Source organism: Rhinolophus sinicus, linkage group LG10 (genome assembly GCF_036562045.2).
Source record: "Rhinolophus sinicus isolate RSC01 linkage group LG10, ASM3656204v1, whole genome shotgun sequence".
NCBI lineage: Eukaryota > Metazoa > Chordata > Mammalia > Chiroptera > Rhinolophidae > Rhinolophus > Rhinolophus sinicus.
This window is the reverse complement of record NC_133759.1, coordinates 105,552,536-105,571,382: the sequence shown is the minus strand read 5'-3', so window position 1 is coordinate 105,571,382 and position 18,847 is coordinate 105,552,536. Positions and strand designations below refer to the sequence as shown.

Genomic DNA, 18,847 nt, shown 5'->3' with positions numbered 1-18,847 from the left:
CAATCCCGAAATACAGCTTGACTATTAATCTATGACACAGAGGAAATGTCCAATTCACCAAAGTGGTATGTTCCAAAACGATGGGAGTCCGTTGTTTTGGGAACTCAGAATATATTTTCCTCCAATAAACAATATTACTAATGATGGTGAGGTTTCCAGACCAGCCCCACAGAAACCTTCTTAACTCAATGTTGCTGAGGCCTGTACTTTTGCAGTAAAAATTAGTAGAAAGAAATTTTGTTGCAGTGCCGACAAACAAGCTCAAATGCTGAAGACAGATTCTCCTGTATCCTGAATTCTACTTCATGAAACAACTGGTTTAATGAAAGAAGGTAAAGGGGAGACACCACTGCTTTCAAGAATTTTGGAAGCTGGCAACAGCAGTTTGTTATTTTGTCTTTTCCAATTTCACTTTGATACCTTTTTTCATTTCCTCTACATAGGCGTGACCCCAAGGAGCACAGATTTGGGGCTCACATGGGAAGATAGCCAAGGATGGGGGAGGAAGAGCAATAAGTTTGAAAGAGATTTCATGAATGGAGCGATTAAAGCATGTCATCGTGAGGAGATTGCCTAAATCTGCACTAACTGATTTGCTAAGGAAATTGAGGAGAAAACTGGAGACCCAATATTAGTGCCCCAGGTCCTGGATCGGGTAAGATCAGTCCGGTCTGGCAGACAGTTCCCTCTCTGACCATAAGGTGGTGCCATCAGCCCAGACAGTCAGCCCCAAGGGGGCTGGGCCTGCAGGAGGAGCTCTCCACGTGGAAGCCACGTTTTCCGCCCAGGCTCTGGAACTCACAGAAAGCCTGGACCAGGCAGCAGGTATCGACCTACACGTCACTGCCTCTTCACTCCACAACTGTTCCCATCCTCCAAGGCCACCCCTGCTCACACCTGAGCAAGAACAGCTTCTATGCCGCTGGGGCATCAAAACCCACATGAAGATTCCAACTAATTCCTTCCATTCCTCTCCTCCAGATTCTCCTTGCCAATGGCCGCACTAGACCTGTCACATTTCCTAATTCCAAAGGGGAATCTAGTCTGAGAGCTTCCTGGAGTCTCACCCTTCAATGCCGTCATGATGAGAGAACAGGGTCTTCTATGGTGAGCACAGATTTGTCACAAAGGCCTTGACAACAGGCCCCAGACGCCCTTGGCAGCTTTATCTTCCAACACGACCCCAAAATGAGCAACCCTTATTCCAGATGCAAGTCTCCCCACATCCCCTCCATGCATTTGCCCTGCGGGCCTTCCTTCTTGTGAGGCCCCTCTCTCTCTTCCTTACCCACCCTTGTCAGTATCCTCTGGCCTTTCGAAGTCTAGCCTAAATTCCCTCTTCCCTAAGAACTACTCACTAAGTGTTTAGCTGGATTTCACTGGTGAATTGGAGTTGGAGAGGAAAATGTGGGTCCCATGCATCAACCACAGAAGTCCTGGGATGTCACGAGGCCAGGTCTGCCTCACCCTCTCTAAGGCTGGTTGGGTTTTACACTGAGTAGGGTCCATCCAGGCAGACTCCCTGCTGAACCTCAGGGCAACACCAGCTTGTCTGGCCGCCGCTCCTCCCAAGTCTCAATTCCCATCTAGGGCGGACTCGACACCAAAGCCGCAAGCTCGGTGTGTGGCACAGTGTCTGTTCTCAATTCGTGTTAGCTTTGTAATAATAATGTTCCTATTACTGCTGTCCTCTCTCCACCCCCACTCTCATCAGCCACACTCTGCCAAACCAGGCCTGAGTTGCAGAGCTGGCTAAAAGAATGAGGGGGAGCTAACAACAAAGTCTCCCGTTGGACTCCCTTCTCCACTCCCCCACCCACCCACCCCCAGGCCGGTGGCCTAGACTGGTCCTCTCAGCAAACTGCCTACTGATTCTACAGAATTTTCTCTGCCCTGATGGATGACTGGAATGGGTGGTCTCTGGATGTTAGGCCCTGGCCAAGTGGCCTGGAGATAAAACCCTTAAGAACTAGTACCTGTGTTTGCAACATTTCAAAATCTAGCTACCACTTGTTTTTTTACTTCTAAAGGGGCAGTTAGCTCAGGGGGGAGACACAAATGTCTTCAGGGAGGCTGGAGCAAATAGCCTCAAGATGAATTTTTAAACTGTGCAGGTCCTCTGAGGGCAGCCCCAGGGCCTCGTGGTGGTAAAAGTCAGTACCTAGCCAAAGGCCAGGAGACTTCCACCTGCCTGGTCACTGCTCCAGGTGCCCTCGGCACCTTCTATCAGGTAGACTCAGGGTGTCTGCATCCTGAAAAAGTGGGCTGGCTCCTGCCCCCTGGACCTCTCCTACTTTGCCCAAAGAACCTAGTGACCAGATAGATGCCTTTTTTACTGCCAATATCACTTATATTCTCACCTACAAAACAGGCTCCCTAGAAAGAAAGCCTACCCAAGAAATTCAGGGGCCAGAACACTGCTGTTTGTTATGTTTTGTCTTTTAAGGATCTACAGGAGATGCTTTTTCGTGAACTAGTTAACTATGCAAACAAAGCAGGGTGGGAAATTTCCAGCCATCCATTTTAATATACTTGTACCCCACCTCCTTCCACAAAAGCGCTAAGGCTGCAAGAAGTAATTGCTATTGGAATCATGGACATGAGTGGTCAATTTCTTGCCACCGCTGTAGACTCGGACCGTAAAAGTGACCATTTGTTAGGGCTCTGAAAGTATGGTAGGCATGACGGACAGTGGCTCTGGGCGCTGCGACCCTGGGGAGAGCCCACTCCAAAGGGACCTGCCCCACCCCCTCCTCTCCTTCCTCCCAACTCCGAGCTGCCGGACGCACCGGACAGCTGCATCCATCCAGCCATCCTCCTCGCCTCTACCTTCACTGCGCCCATGTGCAGCCGAGACCCTGGGAGGGAAGCTCTGGAAGCCTAACAGCGGCAGAAGGGTGACCTGGCCCGCACGTCTCCGCATCCCCTCCCCCAATCGTGTCACATGGCAGCCCCAACGAGGCGCACAGTGCGTCCCGCCATGGAGACCCAGGACTGCATCGCTGTGGACAGTGGGTGATGAAACCTCCCAGGCGTATTACCGCAAAGGGCGCAGATGGGAGCAGGGCGGGGTAAGGGGTTGGGAGCAGGTACCCGGGGCTCACCTGTTCTCCAGCAGGAGGGTGGGGACGGCAGGGGGGTGGGGGAGGGCGCGTCTACCCGGGGTACGTGCGGCGGGGCGCACAATGCAGCACTGCGTCCCGCCCTCCCCCAGCCCTGCTAGACCCCAGAGCTGCGCCGTCGGACTGACGGTGCCCGGAGCAGTTCCTGTCCTGGGCCCCGGCGCCGGGGAGACGTGAGCGTGCACACGTACACACACAGCTGGGGGAGAGGCGCTCCGAGCGACGCCCAACTTTCTCCCTGCTTCCGCGAGCCAGCGGAGAAAGCAGCCGGGAGCAAGCCAGCCCCGGCTGTGTTTAGGAAGGGACCTCCAACCAGAAGGGAGAAGGGATGGGGAGACTTTCCTTGGGTTGGGGTGGATTTTTTTTTTATTTTTTTTTAACCATTTCCATCCACTGACTGAAGAGTAAAGGGAACCCGAAGCGGGGCGGCGAGTGGCGCTTCGGGGAAATGGAAGAGTGTTTGGAGGAGCGTGGAGTTGACTTTCAGGCTCCCAGGCAAGCGATGCTCCACGGTTGGTGGGTTGAATCAGGGCTACCAGAGCCTTCCTGCCACCGCCTGAAAATGATGCAAGTCCAGCCTGTCACCTGGACCCCTGCAGCCCAGCCCGAAATCTGTCTGGATTGGGAGAGAGGCAAGAAACTGGTACCCTAGGTGTTGCAGGGCCCACCAAAGAGGGGCAAAAATAATGGGGGAACAGGGGGCAGTTGCTCGGGCCAAGTCCTCTATCTAGTACTTTTGCTCCTGTCTTAAATAGTGTGAGAGTTTGTTAACGCAAAGTGTTACAACGCCAGGAATTCCCATATGTGCTCAGTTTGCCCCGGCATCACTGTGCCCAGGAAACTCCTCGAATCTGACAGAGCCTGGGAGTCTCACTGAATTCCAAGAGGCGGAAAGAGAGGAAACTTTCCCAGCCCGATGCGGGTGTGATGCGAGCCAGGGCCCCGGGGACGCTGTCCCAGCGCAGGTCGTCCCCTCTCGCCCTTCTTTGACTGCAACCGGAGCTGCGATTCGCTCGCTTTTATGTTAAATCTATTCGGCCATTGCCCTGGAGCTCCCGCACACGCGCACGCATCTCCGGCCACACTCACACACGCACACAAACGCGTGGCCACCGCCAGGTCGGCAACTTTGTGCGCCGCTCCCAGCGGTGCTCGGGTTCCTAGCGTAGTAGTTGGGCACAGGCCCCGCCTCCCGGCCGTGTTGTCAAACGGGCCGGGGTCTCGGATTGGTCCAGCCGCCGGGACAACACCTGCTCGACTCCTTCATTCAAGTGACACCAGAGCTTCCAGGGATATTTGAGGCACCATCCCTGCCATTGCCGGGCACTCGCGGCGCTGCTAACGGCCTGGTCACATGCTCTCCAGAGAGCTACGGGAGGGCGCTGGGTAACCTCTATCCAAGCTGCGGCCGCCAGGAGGAGGGAACAGGAGTGGGGGGAGGAGGGGAAGCAGCGAAGGAGAGGCAAGAGGGGGAGGGGAGCACAAAGGTTCCAGGTCTCTGGGCAGGAGGTTTACACCAACAACCATGTGTGCCGAGCGGCTGGGCCAGTTCGTGACCCTGGCTTTGGTGTTGGCTGCCTTCGACCCGGCGCGGGGGACCGACGCCACCAACCCGCCGGATGGTCTCCAAGACAGGGGCTCCCAGCAGAAAGGCCGCCTGTCCCTGCAGAACACAGGTAAGTACGTGAGCCCCCGCGGCGGGGGGGCTGCTGGGAGACCACGCTGGGTACCCATGCAGCGTGCCCCGGGAGTTTCACCCGAAACTGGGCGCCCACCTAGGGCCGTGCAAACTCTTGGGGTGGAGCGGGACGTGCAAGGGAGAGCGCGAGGCGAAGCGAGGTCCGCGCCTGGCTCTGTGCGCCCGGAATCTGCACGTGCTGGCAGGGTGATGAAATAGCTGGGGCAGGACTTGTTGCTGTCCTCCCCGGGGTCGAGGGTAAATGAGGCAGCGCCCGACGCGGTCAGTGCTGGCCTCAGACTTCCCGGTCCGGTGCAAAGCTTCCTGCTGCATCCTGGCCTGCCCGCGGGAGGTACGGAGGGTCCCCGGTGCCTGGCTGTGCGCTGCACCAGGGGAACTTCTCTTCCCAGCCAGCCGACCGTGGCAGGACCACTTCTCCCCCTCCTCAAAAGATGCTCGACATCGGAGAACTTTGTAGGCGAGACAGATTGCATGGGGAACTTTCCCGTAGGCTGCATTTCTGGAAAGGGGGTGGGGTTGGGGTGGCGCAAAGCGTACCTTTGCGGTGCTGCTGCCGTCCCCCGCTCCAGGGCAGGTCAGCAAGCGATGGAATGGTGACACGGCCCCAACTGTGCGCCGCCACCGCTCAACCGGCTCTCTCCACTCACCAGCAAGCTGCCGAGCCGAGCCAGGCGTGCAGGGCACGGGACTGGCCCTTTTCCCAGCTCCAGGGAGAGAAAGAAAATCTGCCTACAGCTCCTTGGCTCTCTTGGGCCCCCGCCCCCTCTTATTTAGGGGACCTGAGAAGCCGGCGGCTGCGTGCGTGCGCTCACTGCACGAGCAGGAATGCACGAGTGCCCATTAGAGACGCCTTAAGCCGGTGATTCACAGCCCTGCGCGCTCCTGCCCGGCGCGCCGGGGCCGCGCGTGGGATCAACCCGGAGCCTCCCAGCTCCGTACCTAGTGCCCACGCCCCGCACCTCGGACGACCCTCGCCCACCCTTCCCCCTTTCCAGTTCTTTCCCTCAGAATTGGACGTCATTCTCGGTAGTTAGTGACCCTCGACAAATACACGCCCCGCGTTCTCTCCGTAGATTTACACTGAATGCAGATTATTTACTCTGACCCTGCCTTTCTTCCAAAATATACTTTTCTGATGTAATTTTGTGGTTGCTTTAAGTCAGGGAATTGGGTAGTGGGCAGGGACGGAAGAGAGGCTTTGCACACGGCAGCCGGACAGTTAAGTGCCTCAGTCTGTCCTTTCAGAGAGACGAATTAGGGCCACATTCTGCGGAGGAGGGCAACAAATTCCCAGTCGCGGGAATGCTACAGGATTAAGTGACATCTCACACCGGATCTCTATTAAAAGGAGCCTCTGACTGCGACGATTGCGTTTCTGCAGGCTAGCCCCCATCTGACTGATTCCCAAGCCTGCTCCACAACCAGAGCTTTCCTCGCCTGGTGTTTTTAATGCGGACGGTTTGGAGGCGCTGCCTTAATAGGAATTTTGTTTTGATTTTTAGGTGTTGAATCATGAAGCTGAATTGAAACTGCTTTTTGGACGCTCTCATTTGGGGGGTCAGGAAGGAAATGGCTATGATTTAATAGCTGCAGCTTCACGTTCCAAGTAGAGAAGGGTGTTTCATTGATGGAGTACAGCAGGGAGGAGGCAAGCTAATGCAAATCTTATTTTTGTCTGGGGGTTTAGAAAGCTGAGTTGTCGTCTGTTCTCAAGCTAAGGATTCCCACAAATACTTTAATAAAACGGGACGGATGAAAAATGGGTGCTCAGCCCTCACTTCTTTCTGGTTGTGATTTCTTTGTAACATAGGTTTGGCTAATGTTTTACAAATATTCACAAATATTGCTATTTTCCATAAGTAGATTAAATGATGAAATTTTCTTTCCCTGGCTTTTTAGGTCCTGAAATAATCATTCTAACTTTTTTTGCCCATATATTTTCTTTTAGTCATTACTTTTATGTCAACCAACCTCTCTGCATTCACAAGCATGGCTGAGAATTTTGGATATATTTATATGTAATTCTCATTTTAGCGGAAATCCAGCACTGTTTGGTCAACGCTGGCGATGTGGGATGTGGTGTGTTTGAATGTTTCGAGAACAACTCTTGTGAGATTCGAGGCTTACATGGGATTTGCATGACGTTTCTGCACAACGCTGGAAAATTTGATGCCCAGGTAAAAACCATATAGAGCACAGGCTGTTTTGGGTTAGTGTCGCATGATTGAAACTTTCTTTGGAAAGACCTGTTAACAGATTTCTTTAGCTGCTCTTTGTAGTATGTTTCAGTGCTTGTACGAGACATTCTAGGTGTACAACAGGAAGCCAGTGTCTCCCCATTCCACCCCTGGAGTTCTGCTCTCTGGAGCTGTCATGAAGGCTAAATTCTTCTCCACTCTTGTGTCTACACAGGCAAAGTGGATGGGAGACCAAGTTGAACAATTAGCTGAGGATTCTTAGCCAAGAAGACAAAAGTCATGATAAATATCTTGTAACGGGGCCCTCTATGAGGGCACCCAGAACCCAGTCTGCAAGGCCCCTCACATTGAGAAACATAGGTTGAAGGGGGAAGGGCGGGAACTCCAATTATACATTCCAAAAGCTATTTTCACCTAATAGGCGGACTAATGAGACACAAAATTCAGCGAGACTCATCTTCTCGTGGTGGGTGTGGGGGCAGGCAACATGGATAATTCAGGGCCTGCAGAGGAGCACTGTTCTTCCTCCTAAGCAGCAGAGCCTCCTCTCCCGACCTGAAAAGTCAAAACTCTGAATGAGTCCTGCAATTCTAGGCTTCCCTTTTGCTCTATATAATAAATATAGTCAGGGCCTGACCCACTTTGGTTGTGCCAGGGTCCCAAGGGTAGAGCCCAGTTGCCGCATGAGGCAGGAAAAGAACCCAACAAGCAACCTTATGGCTCCAGTGCCCTCCATCCAAATACATTCCAGATGGCATGTGGCATGAGTCACACCTTCTTCATGTCCTCCCCAGCCTACATATGCACTGTGAAGCCCCCCGTTATTCTATCTCAGAAACTGCCTCTCCCATTTCATTGGAGAGTGACAATCACGTTGGGATGAGGCCAACAGTTTAGGTGTGATTTATTAACGTCATCAGCCACTGTCTACTGACATCCTGTAAGGAGCATGACAAAGCAATGCCTGGGAACCAGAAAGGGATGCAACGGGGCTGGCAGCCGATACCGCAGAGGATGTGGGGTGGCAGGAGGGGAACAGAAACTGGGCAAGGAAAGAGGTAGAGCATTTGAACTCTTTGAGGCTCCCTAATGAAACATCCCTTCTGGATTCCCTGGAATTAGGAAACGTAATAGAAAATCCGGAGGAAAGATGTGTATTTCCGGGCAATCCCACAGGATGTCAGGATGGAATACCAAGAACAGACTGCCGCAGACCTCGCATAAATTAATCTTCCCTTTTTTTTTTCCTCAACCAACAGGGGTATGTTCTCAAGTTAGAAGCATCCCTTTCAAGCCTGTTCTCAGTGCATAACTACTTCATAAACTGGCACACCCTACCCTCCATCCTATTTGGCTCCCACTGGAAAGTCGGGAGGGGGGGCAGGGCGGGGTTTAGTGACCAGACACTATCTGTAGACATTTCAATTGCTTCCAAAGGAGAAAACCGAAATAAATGTGCTGGCTGGCTTCCCATTCCCAACCTAAACCCGTTTGCTTTCTTAACTCCATGCCTTCTGGGCCTGTCTAAAAACAGAGGGGTGACCTCTCCAACAATAGCTTGTTTCTATAGTAATAGGAGTTGTGGGGTTCCCTGGGCAGGTATCCCACAGAGCCTCTGTCCCCAGAGGTTGGTAAGGGAGCTAACGGCCACCGAACTTGCCTGCACACCCCCAACAGCTGTCTCCTTTCTAGGATAAGAACAATCTAGCGGGGTTGCCAGGAAAGAGAACTGTGAGCCAGATGTACGCCTGGCTGCCTGAGCCACTCAGAGGCAGGGCGTGTGGGGGAGGGGCTGGCCGTCGGGCAGTTCAGACTCCAGATGCTGCCAGGCAGTGTGCCAGGCGGGCCTTTTAGAGGCAGTAATCCTAACAATGTAAAGGAGTTGAATCATTTTCCAAAAGGAAAAGAATGCGCCTCCTTAAAGGATAGGAGGAGACGAGAGTATGGGTTGGGGGTGGTAGGAGGCACTGAGGCAGAAAAGCACAGGCCCAGTTAACAGTGAGTCTTCACCCCACTCGTGGACTCCAAGGAAAAAGGAAAGGCGTAAGATTTGGACAAGCAGGCACCTTCTACGTGGGAAAAGCTCTGACTGGGAACCACCAAGGAGTTCTGGATTTATGTCTGGCCCAAATCCCCTTGTGTTCCAGAAAAGTTGCCAGCAAACAGCCAATCCTGGGATGCCTTGAGGACAGATGGCCACAGAAGCCCCCACATGAGGGAAGCTAGTAGAGCAGCTGGGGAGGAAGGGGGCAGATGTGTTAGTCTCCCCAAGTGACATCCTCTGGCCAAATGCCAGAGGTATCATGTCACTCTGGATGCACCTCCTGACGTAGCCTCCACTGGTCACCTGCAAGGACATGGGTCTGAGGCGGGGCCTTGGGGTTCAGTTGTCAGAAAGCTCCTATGTAAGCCCAACAAGGGCAAATGCCGAAGCGTGTAACACGGACTGGACTCTCTCTCCTGCCCCTTTCTCCTCTCTCTGTCCTCAGGGCAAGTCATTCATCAAAGATGCCCTGAAGTGTAAGGCCCATGCTCTGCGACACAGATTCGGCTGTATAAGCCGGAAGTGCCCAGCCATTAAGGAAATGGTGTTCCAGCTACAGCGGGAGTGCTACCTCAAACACAATCTGTGCGCTGCCGCCCAGGAGAACACCCGGGTCATGGTGGAGATGATCCACTTCAAGGACTTACTGCAACAGGAGTAAGTGCTGGCCTGGGGCCCGGAGGGGTGGCCTGCAGGGCCTGGGGCGAAGCCTGATTCGGTGTGAGGGGCTGGTTTGCAGAGCCTGAACTCTCCTGTCAAACGGGAGAGTTGCCATTTACCTCAGAAAGTTGCACAAGCTCCCCCGGGGAGTGCCTTTCCTGCTGACCTTCAGGAAAAACGAAAGAAATTTCCACCCCCGGTTTCAAAATCATAGGCAATAGAAACAGGAAATTTTTGTACTAAGCAAGAAGCGTGTAGGATTCAGAAACATCCTTCTTCTTCCCGTCAGCCAGGATCCCAACAGCTCTCTGAGTGCTCGCAGTAGTTCTGCAGCCCCCCCCCCCCCCGCAGCCCCCCCAGCAGGCTGTGCAGAGCAAGTAACATTGGTCCGGCATCTACCAAGGGTCCGGCGCGGTGCCAAGTGCTTTCTGTGACTTTCCTACTTGATCCTCACAACAGCCCTATGGGGATCCCGTTCTCACCTCCATTGTACAGACAAGAAAACTGAGATTCACTGAGGCGAAGTCAGAGCCAGGCAGTCCGGCACCACAACCTACATTCTTCAAGGTCAAACACTGAAAGCAATAGCTTTCTTCCTGCCCCCATAAGCTCTCCTTTCCCTTAGAAGGTCCAATTCACCTTGTCTAATACATTAATGCCCTCCCAGAGAAAACTCAAAACAAATGTCAAAAACTTTAGTCAACTAAACCCCTTTATGCCGAAGTGAGGAAATAGGAACATATTTATTCAAAGACTTGAAATTCAGTAATAAACCGAGGAGATCTCATTCCTTAAAGAAAACATGCCATCGATAGGATCCTAAATTTTGCAGAGTGGTGAAGGCTGTGGCTATACAGCTGCGCCTAAGAGGCCAACAGCCACGGCTCCTTCCTCTGAGACTTAGGGCAGAAAGCAAGTTACTAGTTCAACAGCCTAGGACAAGTCATTGCCAGCTTGATGGCACCGTTGGTCTATTCACAGTGACTCATGGGGCAAATCAGTACAATTTCATGAAGTCATGCTCCTCAGTTCATGCCGTGGCCTTCCCCCAGCTATGTCACTCAGCAGGCTACTCCCCACCCCACCCACACCTCTTAGGTCATGGGGGATAGCTACCACCTCGTCACTTTCCGCTTGGTCATGAGGTTCTATGTATCTTGTAACACCTCTGGTCCAGTGTTAGAATTTTACCTTCACTGTGACTCTCCACAGGCAGCCCTAGACAAGAGCAAAATAACGTTGCCTGGAGTTACACTAATGCCTCAGAAAATATTTCTTATTCTCCCAAATACCTGTAGAGAAACAAAGCATCAACCACTATAATGCTAGCTATCATTTCTTGAGTGAGCCAGGCCCTCGGCCAGGGACTTTCCCTGGATTATCTCAATTATCTTTCCCAACGAGACAGAGATTACAATCCCTATTAAGCAGAGGAGGGAGGTGACGCTCAGAGGTTAAAGACCTCCTCTGAGATTTGATTCCTACTTTGCAACCTTGGAATTGGTGAGACACATGACTGACAGCAGCTAGCAGGAACAGACCCCAAACCTCCTTGCTCCTGGCCTGCCCCCTCCCCATTAGACCTGCTAAAGGCTCACTAGTTCCCAAAAGTGGCCAGGGTTTTTCCCTTTTCTCCAATACATCTCCATTACATAAGGAGGGCACTGTGAAATTCCCTTTCTTCCAGGTGCCCTGGAAAAGGCAAATGGCAGCATATGGCTGAAAAAACTCATGAAATTCATTTGTCCTAAACCCACGTTCATCCATTAGAGACAGTGTGTTAGCCTCAAGAATGGATGATGGGACGCTAGTTCATAAGTCTATGATATATTCCTGGAGCCAAGGAAACTGTCTTTTTAGAGAAAAGTCTTCTTTCAGAAAGCTAGAGGTTGTGAAACCCCCAACCCCCAAATTTAAGAAGCAGGAAAGCACTGTGGCTTTCTGGTGTCTCCGCCATGGAAATATGGCCCATGGGGCCAAGGGACCCTGAGTCCCAAAGAGCTCCCCGCATCATTTAGAATGAACACATAGCCCTCCACTCCAGCCCACTCTGGAAAAGCAGGTGGTCCACCCCAAAAGGAAGCCTGGGCCTCTTTTAAAGACACTCACTGTGGCTGCACCCGGGTCCTCTGGCCTGCTAAGCCAGCACCTCTGGGCAGTGGGGTCCACCCAACTCCAGCTCCCCACAAAGCCCCACTCCCTCCCCTGTGCCGCACACCCTCTTGTTCTTCACACTGAATTAACTGTGTTTTTTGTAACTATCTGAACTGATTTGGGTACAGAGGATCTTGTCAGTCCCCAGATGGCAAGAAGACAATTTAAGACTGTGTGTGGCATCGATAGGTCCCAGACAAGAAAATGAGCTGCATTTGCTTTTCACTTTCGAGAGGAGGAAATCATAGTCACTCCAGAATCCACGTCACGCCCATCCCTCAACCCCACCCTCCAAACACTCTCACCCTCAACGTGGTTCCCCTCTATTCCCCTCACCCCTTCCCAACCCACTTTCTTCATATCAACTGTCCCGGCCACCACACACCCTGTCACTGGGTGCTGGCAGCCTCCAGGCATGTCCCCTTCCAAGTATTTTTTTAAATCCTTTAGCCTTGCTGACACCCAGTTGAGAGCTGGGCTTTGTCATTAGACACAGGCGGGGCGGGTGGGCGGAGCTTGCAGCCTGAGAAGGCACCACGCCAGCTGGGAACAGGGCTTAGATTAACACACACCCCTCCCCACAGTTTGCAGCTCTCTCCTGCAGAGAAAGTGCCAGGGGCAGAAAAGCGTGCAGGCTGCTCCAGCCTTCTCGGGTCCACCTTGGGTTCTGAGAGCTCTTCTGGCAGGCAAGCTGCCCTGGTGAAGGGTCCAAGAGGTGGTGTGCTCACCCCCCAGAGAGCCCTCCCCTTACTCTGGGGAAAGAAACTTGAAAAGGAGTATCAGTTCAGTGTCCCCCAAAGATAGACAGGTTCTCAGCCCCTGCAATTCACTTATCTTGCCCCAGAGAAGTGACAGGTACCATCACGTGCCCAAACCCTGCCACTGCCATAGCAGACATATGAACTTGAGCTCCCTGCGGCCACCAGGTGCTAGGAAGCTAGCACAGACGGAGCATTTCCATTGTGTTGCCTCATGGCCTCCTCTCTTCGCTCAAGGAGATCAGTGTCACCACTGTCCTTGACACAGTTAGGGGCCTGCCTTAGACAGTGTAAGCACGCTGCCCATCAGCCATGCACAGACTCTCTGACTCCAAAGGCATCAACTAGGCCTTAAAAGGCAGCCTGATCTTCCAGCCAGAACAGCCCTCCTCTCCCTGCCCCACACCTTCCCAGCCCAGAAGCTTCCAAAAGCCATCTTCTCCCCACTCTGGATCCATTTTTACATCTATGAAATGAGGACAGTTCACTCAATTACAACTTGAGGACTGATTCATAACAATGGCAGTAAACTGCTTCCCGAGTATTAAAACATAATCTGCCCTTCCTGCCTAGCAACCACCGCCAATTTGCAAAGAAAAGATTAAATGGGCCATAACACCCATTTAATAACCCAGGTGGTCCATGCCCACAGAGGAAAAGTGTCCTGCTCCTTATAAGTGATCTCATGGTCCAGAGTGATTTCTGTGCCAGGGGTGATGGCCCAGAGCTGTGATGTTCATGGTCAGATAGATCCAGAAACTTTGCTAGCCGAGGTTTGCTCAAGAATGCGGGTTAGCTACATTAAACATTCCATACCCCATTTGGGGATTTCAAAAGGCCAGTGAGAAAGGATTTGTGAGTGGGCCATGAGAGCCCATTGCTGGGGACACCTCTTCCCAGATGGGCCCATAAATGTAGACAGCAGGCACACTGCTCCCACCTTTTGCACACGCCTGCTACCCCAGGAGGAAGGTTTGCATGGTGTGGTCATGCCTCCGGCACTTTTCCTAAAGAAAGACCCAGGGCGGCTGGAATGGCCTGAGCAACTGGCTCTCCCCTCCGGAACCGAGCATGTTTATTTCACACACAGCTGGCTTTCGTTCCAAAGGTCCCTCCTCGCAGCAGCCTCACCTCCAGTTCTGGGGAAGCCCAGAGTGGAAGACTGGAGATGCCGACTGGTCACTCCCTCCCTCCTCAGCATCTGGTACCAACAAAGAGAAGCACTCTGTGGGAACTGACCTCCCAGGGAGGCCGTCTTCCTCCCAGCCTCTCCACCTGCTGCACCCTCCTCCAGGTGCAGAGGGAAGTACATCCAGTAACTTCCCAAAACACCTTTCATCAGAAGCCTACACCAGGGGTCAACACAGACATGAGGAAAATGGTTTCTTGGGAGCCTTGCTTAGAGAAGGCGTCCCTGGGAGAGTAACAGCCCATGCAGAGCCAGCCAACATTCTTGACGCCATGTGCGAGGGGATAGTGGGAGACTCCCTGAGTCCTAAATCTTCAATGGCTCCCGCTTTCCTGCCAAAAAGACTCCTCAGTTTGGTATTTAAGGCCCTTCACCATGTGCCTAAGTATTACTCCTCTGGTCCCCAAGACCCACCTCCATTCCACTAAAACCCTCCTACTAGCACACCCGACACATGCCCAGAGCTTTCCTGCCCTCTCATTATCCACACAGCCGTCCTACCTGGCATTGCTGCCCCGTCTTCTTCCTTTACCCTACATACCTGTGACCTGTCACTGGCCGTTTTCCTTGTGGTGGGTTCTGTCCCAACCCTCTAAGTCTCTCCAGTGTCTGGCATGGAGCTTTGTACGTAATAGCCACTCGGAGTAGTAGTTAGGACCAGTACTCCACAGAATATGGGGAAAGGCTGGAAGTAATTTTGGAATGCTCCTCCACCAAACCAAACCCAAGCCAAGCGTTGGGTTTACCATCTCTCTCTTCCCTGGTACAGTTACTACCCTCAGGTCCATTTGGGACTGGCTCCATTCTCAGTCTCACTCTCTCTCCTCTCAATCTCTAGACCTTACGTGGACCTGGTGAACCTGTTGCTGACCTGTGGGGAGGAGGTGAAGGAGGCCATCACCCACAGTGTGCAGACGCAGTGTGAGCACAGCTGGGGGAGCCTGTGTTCCATCTTGAGTTTCTGCACCTCGGCCATCCAGAGGCCCCCCACAGCACCGCCTGTGCACCAGCCCCAGGGGGACAGAGCAAAGCTCTCCAGGACCCACCACGGGGAAGCAGGTCACCACCTCTCAGAGCCCAGCAGCAGGGAGACCGGCCGAGGTGCCAAGGGTGAGCGAGGCAGCAAGAGCCACCCAAACGCCCACACCCGGGGCAGAGTGGCCGGCCATGGGGCCCCAGGCACTTCTGGAAGCAGCGAGTGGGAGGATGAACACGCCGAGTATTCTGACATCCGGAGGTGAAACGAAAGGCCTGGCCAGGAAATCTTTCCTCCACGCCGTCCATTTTCTTCTCTATGGACATTCCAAAACATTTGCCATTAAAGAGGGGGGATGTCACACGCAGGATTTGGTGGGGACAGCGGACTTGATGAAGGTGTATGTTAGCAGAATGAACAGGTGAGGCGGAGATTCCCTGGGCAGCAGCATAGTCGGCTGGGCCCAGTGAGCTCTACACTTGCACCTCCTGAGTGAACGTGCCACGTGTCCTCCTTGCAACTTTGTCTTCTTTGCATCCGGCCTGCGGTTTCCTCTGCTGGGGGGGATGGTGGGCCGGGGAGGGGGCAGGGGGCAACAGGCCCACCTGGGCTGGACCACACACTTGGCGCTGGGCTCGCCCCGCAGCTTCTGGTGCTGTCTTGGTGGAGAGCGGCTGGGTTCCAGGGCAGGAGAGGATGTGAAAATCTCGCTGGGAATGAGGAGGGTGAAGGAGTCAGAAGCCATGGGGGTGGTTGGTGCCAAAGGGAAGTTCAGTTTCTTGCATGGGACCTTGAGGTTTGGAGCTGCTTGCAGGGGGGGTGGGGGCGAGGGTTCTAGGTATAACTTCTGAGCCGTTGTCTGTATGGGGCACCCTGTCCAAGGGAGTGGCCCTTGTGTTTGTATTTTAACCACTGCTTCAAGTCTCGATTTCACTTTTTTATTTACCCAGTTACATCTACATACTACATATCTGTCGTCTAAATAAATGGCTTTCAAACAAAGCAACTGGGTCATTAAAACCAGCTCAAAGGAAAAACAAACCCCCCAAAAAAAGACAAAAACCAATCCATGTTTAGGGGCTGATTTTTTTTTAAGTGCTATTTTGAAAGGAATTCCAGAGCAATCTTACTGTACATCCAGTTGCCCGGTGTGGGCTCTCATAGCCACTTCCGGTGAACCCCACACGTGGAGGAAGATGCACACACAAGGAGAGCGCCTGACAGACCCCCACCTCAGCATTTTGTTACCTCACCTCGACCCTCAACCAAGATGGATAAAACACTGTAGCCTGGATTCCGGGAGGCCAAGTTGGAAAGCTGGCTTCTCCGTGCTAGAGGATGGAAAAGGGGACAAGAGAAGGAACAGCTCAGTACTTCCCACCCGGGAATGCCAACCTTTCAAACACATGGAGGAGACGGCAGAAAAATCTCTGAGGGACAGGATTTTCCAGATCCGGATTGGAAATTTAGCCATGAGGAAAGGAGTCAGAGTGGACAAAAGAAAGGCAGGGAGGAGAGACAGAACTAAAAATACAAGGAGAGGCGGGAGAGGATCAGAACAAAGTGTCAGCAGATTTCTTGCGGTTCCTTAAAACATTGCAGAGACAGGCCTCTCCTTTTTCTCCTAATAGGTATCAAAGGTTATCCTTTCTTATAGCCAGCACTCACATTGGAGCCCAGGATTGCAAGGAGGGGCCAGGTCCTCCTAGAGCAGGGTGGGCAATGTTTGAGAAAGTATATACACCATTTGCAGTTTGGCGGGTCACGTGGTCTCTGTTACATCTACTCAACTCCACCATTTAGCACGAAAGCAGACATACATAGACAACACATAACAGACAGGCTCGGCTCCTCACCAGTACAATTTTATTTAACAGACCCAACTGGATTTGGCTGTTGGGCCAGAGATTGCTAACCCTTGTTCTAGTGAGCGGGTGAAAAAGCATGAATCCTCCGTTCATATCAGCTCATAACCCTCCCTCAAAGCAACCTGAGGCCAGAGATAAAGAAGCTAAATTTATCTATTCTAAAATGACTTTTTCCACAGAAATGCCCTTACCCAAACACAGCTACTACTTATGTACCCCAAATCCAGTCTCACTGCTGCCAGGACATGGTGCTGGAGTGTCATCCCCCCAGTCTTTCATGACCCGTGTTGAAAAGAAACCACTTGGGTGCTGGGGCAGGGGGACGAAATGCTGGGAGAAGCAGCTAGAAAGAGCTGGAGCTGCAGAAAGCAGGAGATGGTGAGCTTAAGGCAGCTCTGCCCGCGGGGTAGAAGGACCGGTGTGTCAGGCTCTGCCATGGGAACCGAGCGTAAACCACGGCTGTCTCATGCCATGGGCCACTGCAGCACGCCGACTGCTTTACTCACATCACTCAAAAGCTGAAGCAATAACATTCTCCCGCATTGCTGGGTCAGCTGTTCATTTGTTCACCGGCTCCCAGGCTGGATGTGTGAAAGGCATCACTTTTATATTTCTCTCAGTGTCAATGTTTTATGTGTTCGCCTACTGATGTCCCATTTGTTGCTTCTATTGTAAATACTTGTCATTTGTATTTATTATCTCCGTGTTTTCCCCTTAAGGCATAAAATTGCTTACTCTGTTCATTTCAACCCTTTCACTGATCTCTGTTGTCTATTTTTCATGCCAGAGGTTTGTTTCTTCCCAAAGGTCAGGTAGATAGCATTTCATTCTGCTTCCTGATGTTCTGAGACATACAACCGTATTTATTGCTAAGGTTCTTTTGCTCAAAACTGAGGAACGTCCAAATTCCTATGCGCAGTGGCAGAGACATTTGTACAATCTAAAATGTAAACAAAGCCAGCATTAAAAATAGACCCTTCACTCGGGCTTCGTACTTCATACAAATTTACTCAGGAGCCTTCCTTTGAGGAAGGATGTGGATTTCCAAATAAAGATACGATGTTTGTTTTGAGCTTTGCATCTTAACAAGATGATCTGAACACACCTCTCCTTTGTATCAATAAATAGCCCTGTTCTTCTGAAATGAGGACTGAATATAGTGAAATGCTGACACCCAAAACTAAATAAATAGAAAACACCAGCCCAGAACTGTAGTCATACTTTGACACATACACACAGATGGAGAAAGAGAGAAATTTAAACTCGAACCACACAAACGGCTTCGCTACAACAACTTGGAAAAACAATGCTTGCAGGGCCCATTTCCTAAGGAAGAGCAACGTCGCCTGATCTCAGAATTGGCACCACGTGGGCTCGCTAAGTCTTAATATCTGTTTCTGTTATGGATTTAGGCAGCAGGACCTGTATATTGTCACATGGCATTAATTTTCTCCAAGCATTAATAAAGGCTTTAAATAAATGGCTTCCACTCAGTAACGTTATTGCCTGAGCGGGCTTTGGACAGCCCGTGCAAAGGGGGAGGGCTATGAGCAAGGGGGCTTTGGAGTCCTTTGTAAATGCTGGATGTTCAGTTTACAGGGAGGGGAACCCGGTGAAGGAGACCACTCTGGGCTTTTCCTTCACAGGGACTCTGTCCCAACTCTGTCCGAGTCACCCAGAGCAAGAGGAGACTGAACTCCATACAGCCGGCCTGGAAGCTCCAGCCCCATGGCCATTAGGGAGGGGCTCTCTCTCATCTCCCCCGTTGCATCTCCCCTGGGACCTAGCCACAGTCTTCCAGACCAAGTCTGCCGCATAAGAGCATAACTGCTCAGTGGCCTGGCCCAGGCAGGGAAGTTTATCGCCTCCTCCCCGACTCTTCCTGCTTTACTTAGACCGCTGCTGGCATATTTACTCTGTGCCAGGCACCATAGTGGGCAATTTGCATACATTATCTCATCCTGACTATGTCCCACAAGTAGCAGATACTATTATCCCATTTTACAGGTGAAGAAACCAAGGTCTAGAAAGATAAAGAGACTTGTCCCAAACCTTGTGCCTAGCGAGTGGGGCGGGGTGTCTGAACTGAAACCCAGCTTGGCGATGCTAAGCCCACATGCTTTCCCTGCCTTTCAGGCCCAGATTCTCTACACTCGATTTATTTTTACTTTAAACCGAT

The 18,847-nt window shown here is 52.0% G+C and overlaps 1 protein-coding gene across 1 annotated transcript; it reads left to right on the top strand.

Moving 5' to 3' along the window:
- The first annotated feature begins 3,889 nt into the window (after positions 1-3,889).
- Positions 3,890-18,148, top strand: STC2 (stanniocalcin 2). Its single transcript, XM_019741435.2, has 4 exons — positions 3,890-4,798; positions 6,856-6,998; positions 9,509-9,720; positions 14,663-18,148. The coding sequence occupies exons 1-4, from the start codon at positions 4,648-4,650 to the stop codon at positions 15,063-15,065; spliced, it is 909 nt and encodes a 302-aa protein (XP_019596994.2). The 5' UTR covers positions 3,890-4,647; the 3' UTR covers positions 15,066-18,148.
- Positions 18,149-18,847: the final 699 nt, after the last annotated feature.

Coding starts and splice junctions, on each gene's coding strand:
- STC2 (XM_019741435.2), top strand. CDS start 4,648: ATGTGTGCCGAGCGGCTGGGCCAGTTCGTGACCCTGGCTTTGGTGTTG. Junction 4,799..6,855: donor CCTGTCCCTGCAGAACACAG/GTAAGTACGTGA, acceptor TTCTCATTTTAG/CGGAAATCCAGCACTGTTTG. Junction 6,999..9,508: donor CTGGAAAATTTGATGCCCAG/GTAAAAACCATA, acceptor CTCTGTCCTCAG/GGCAAGTCATTCATCAAAGA.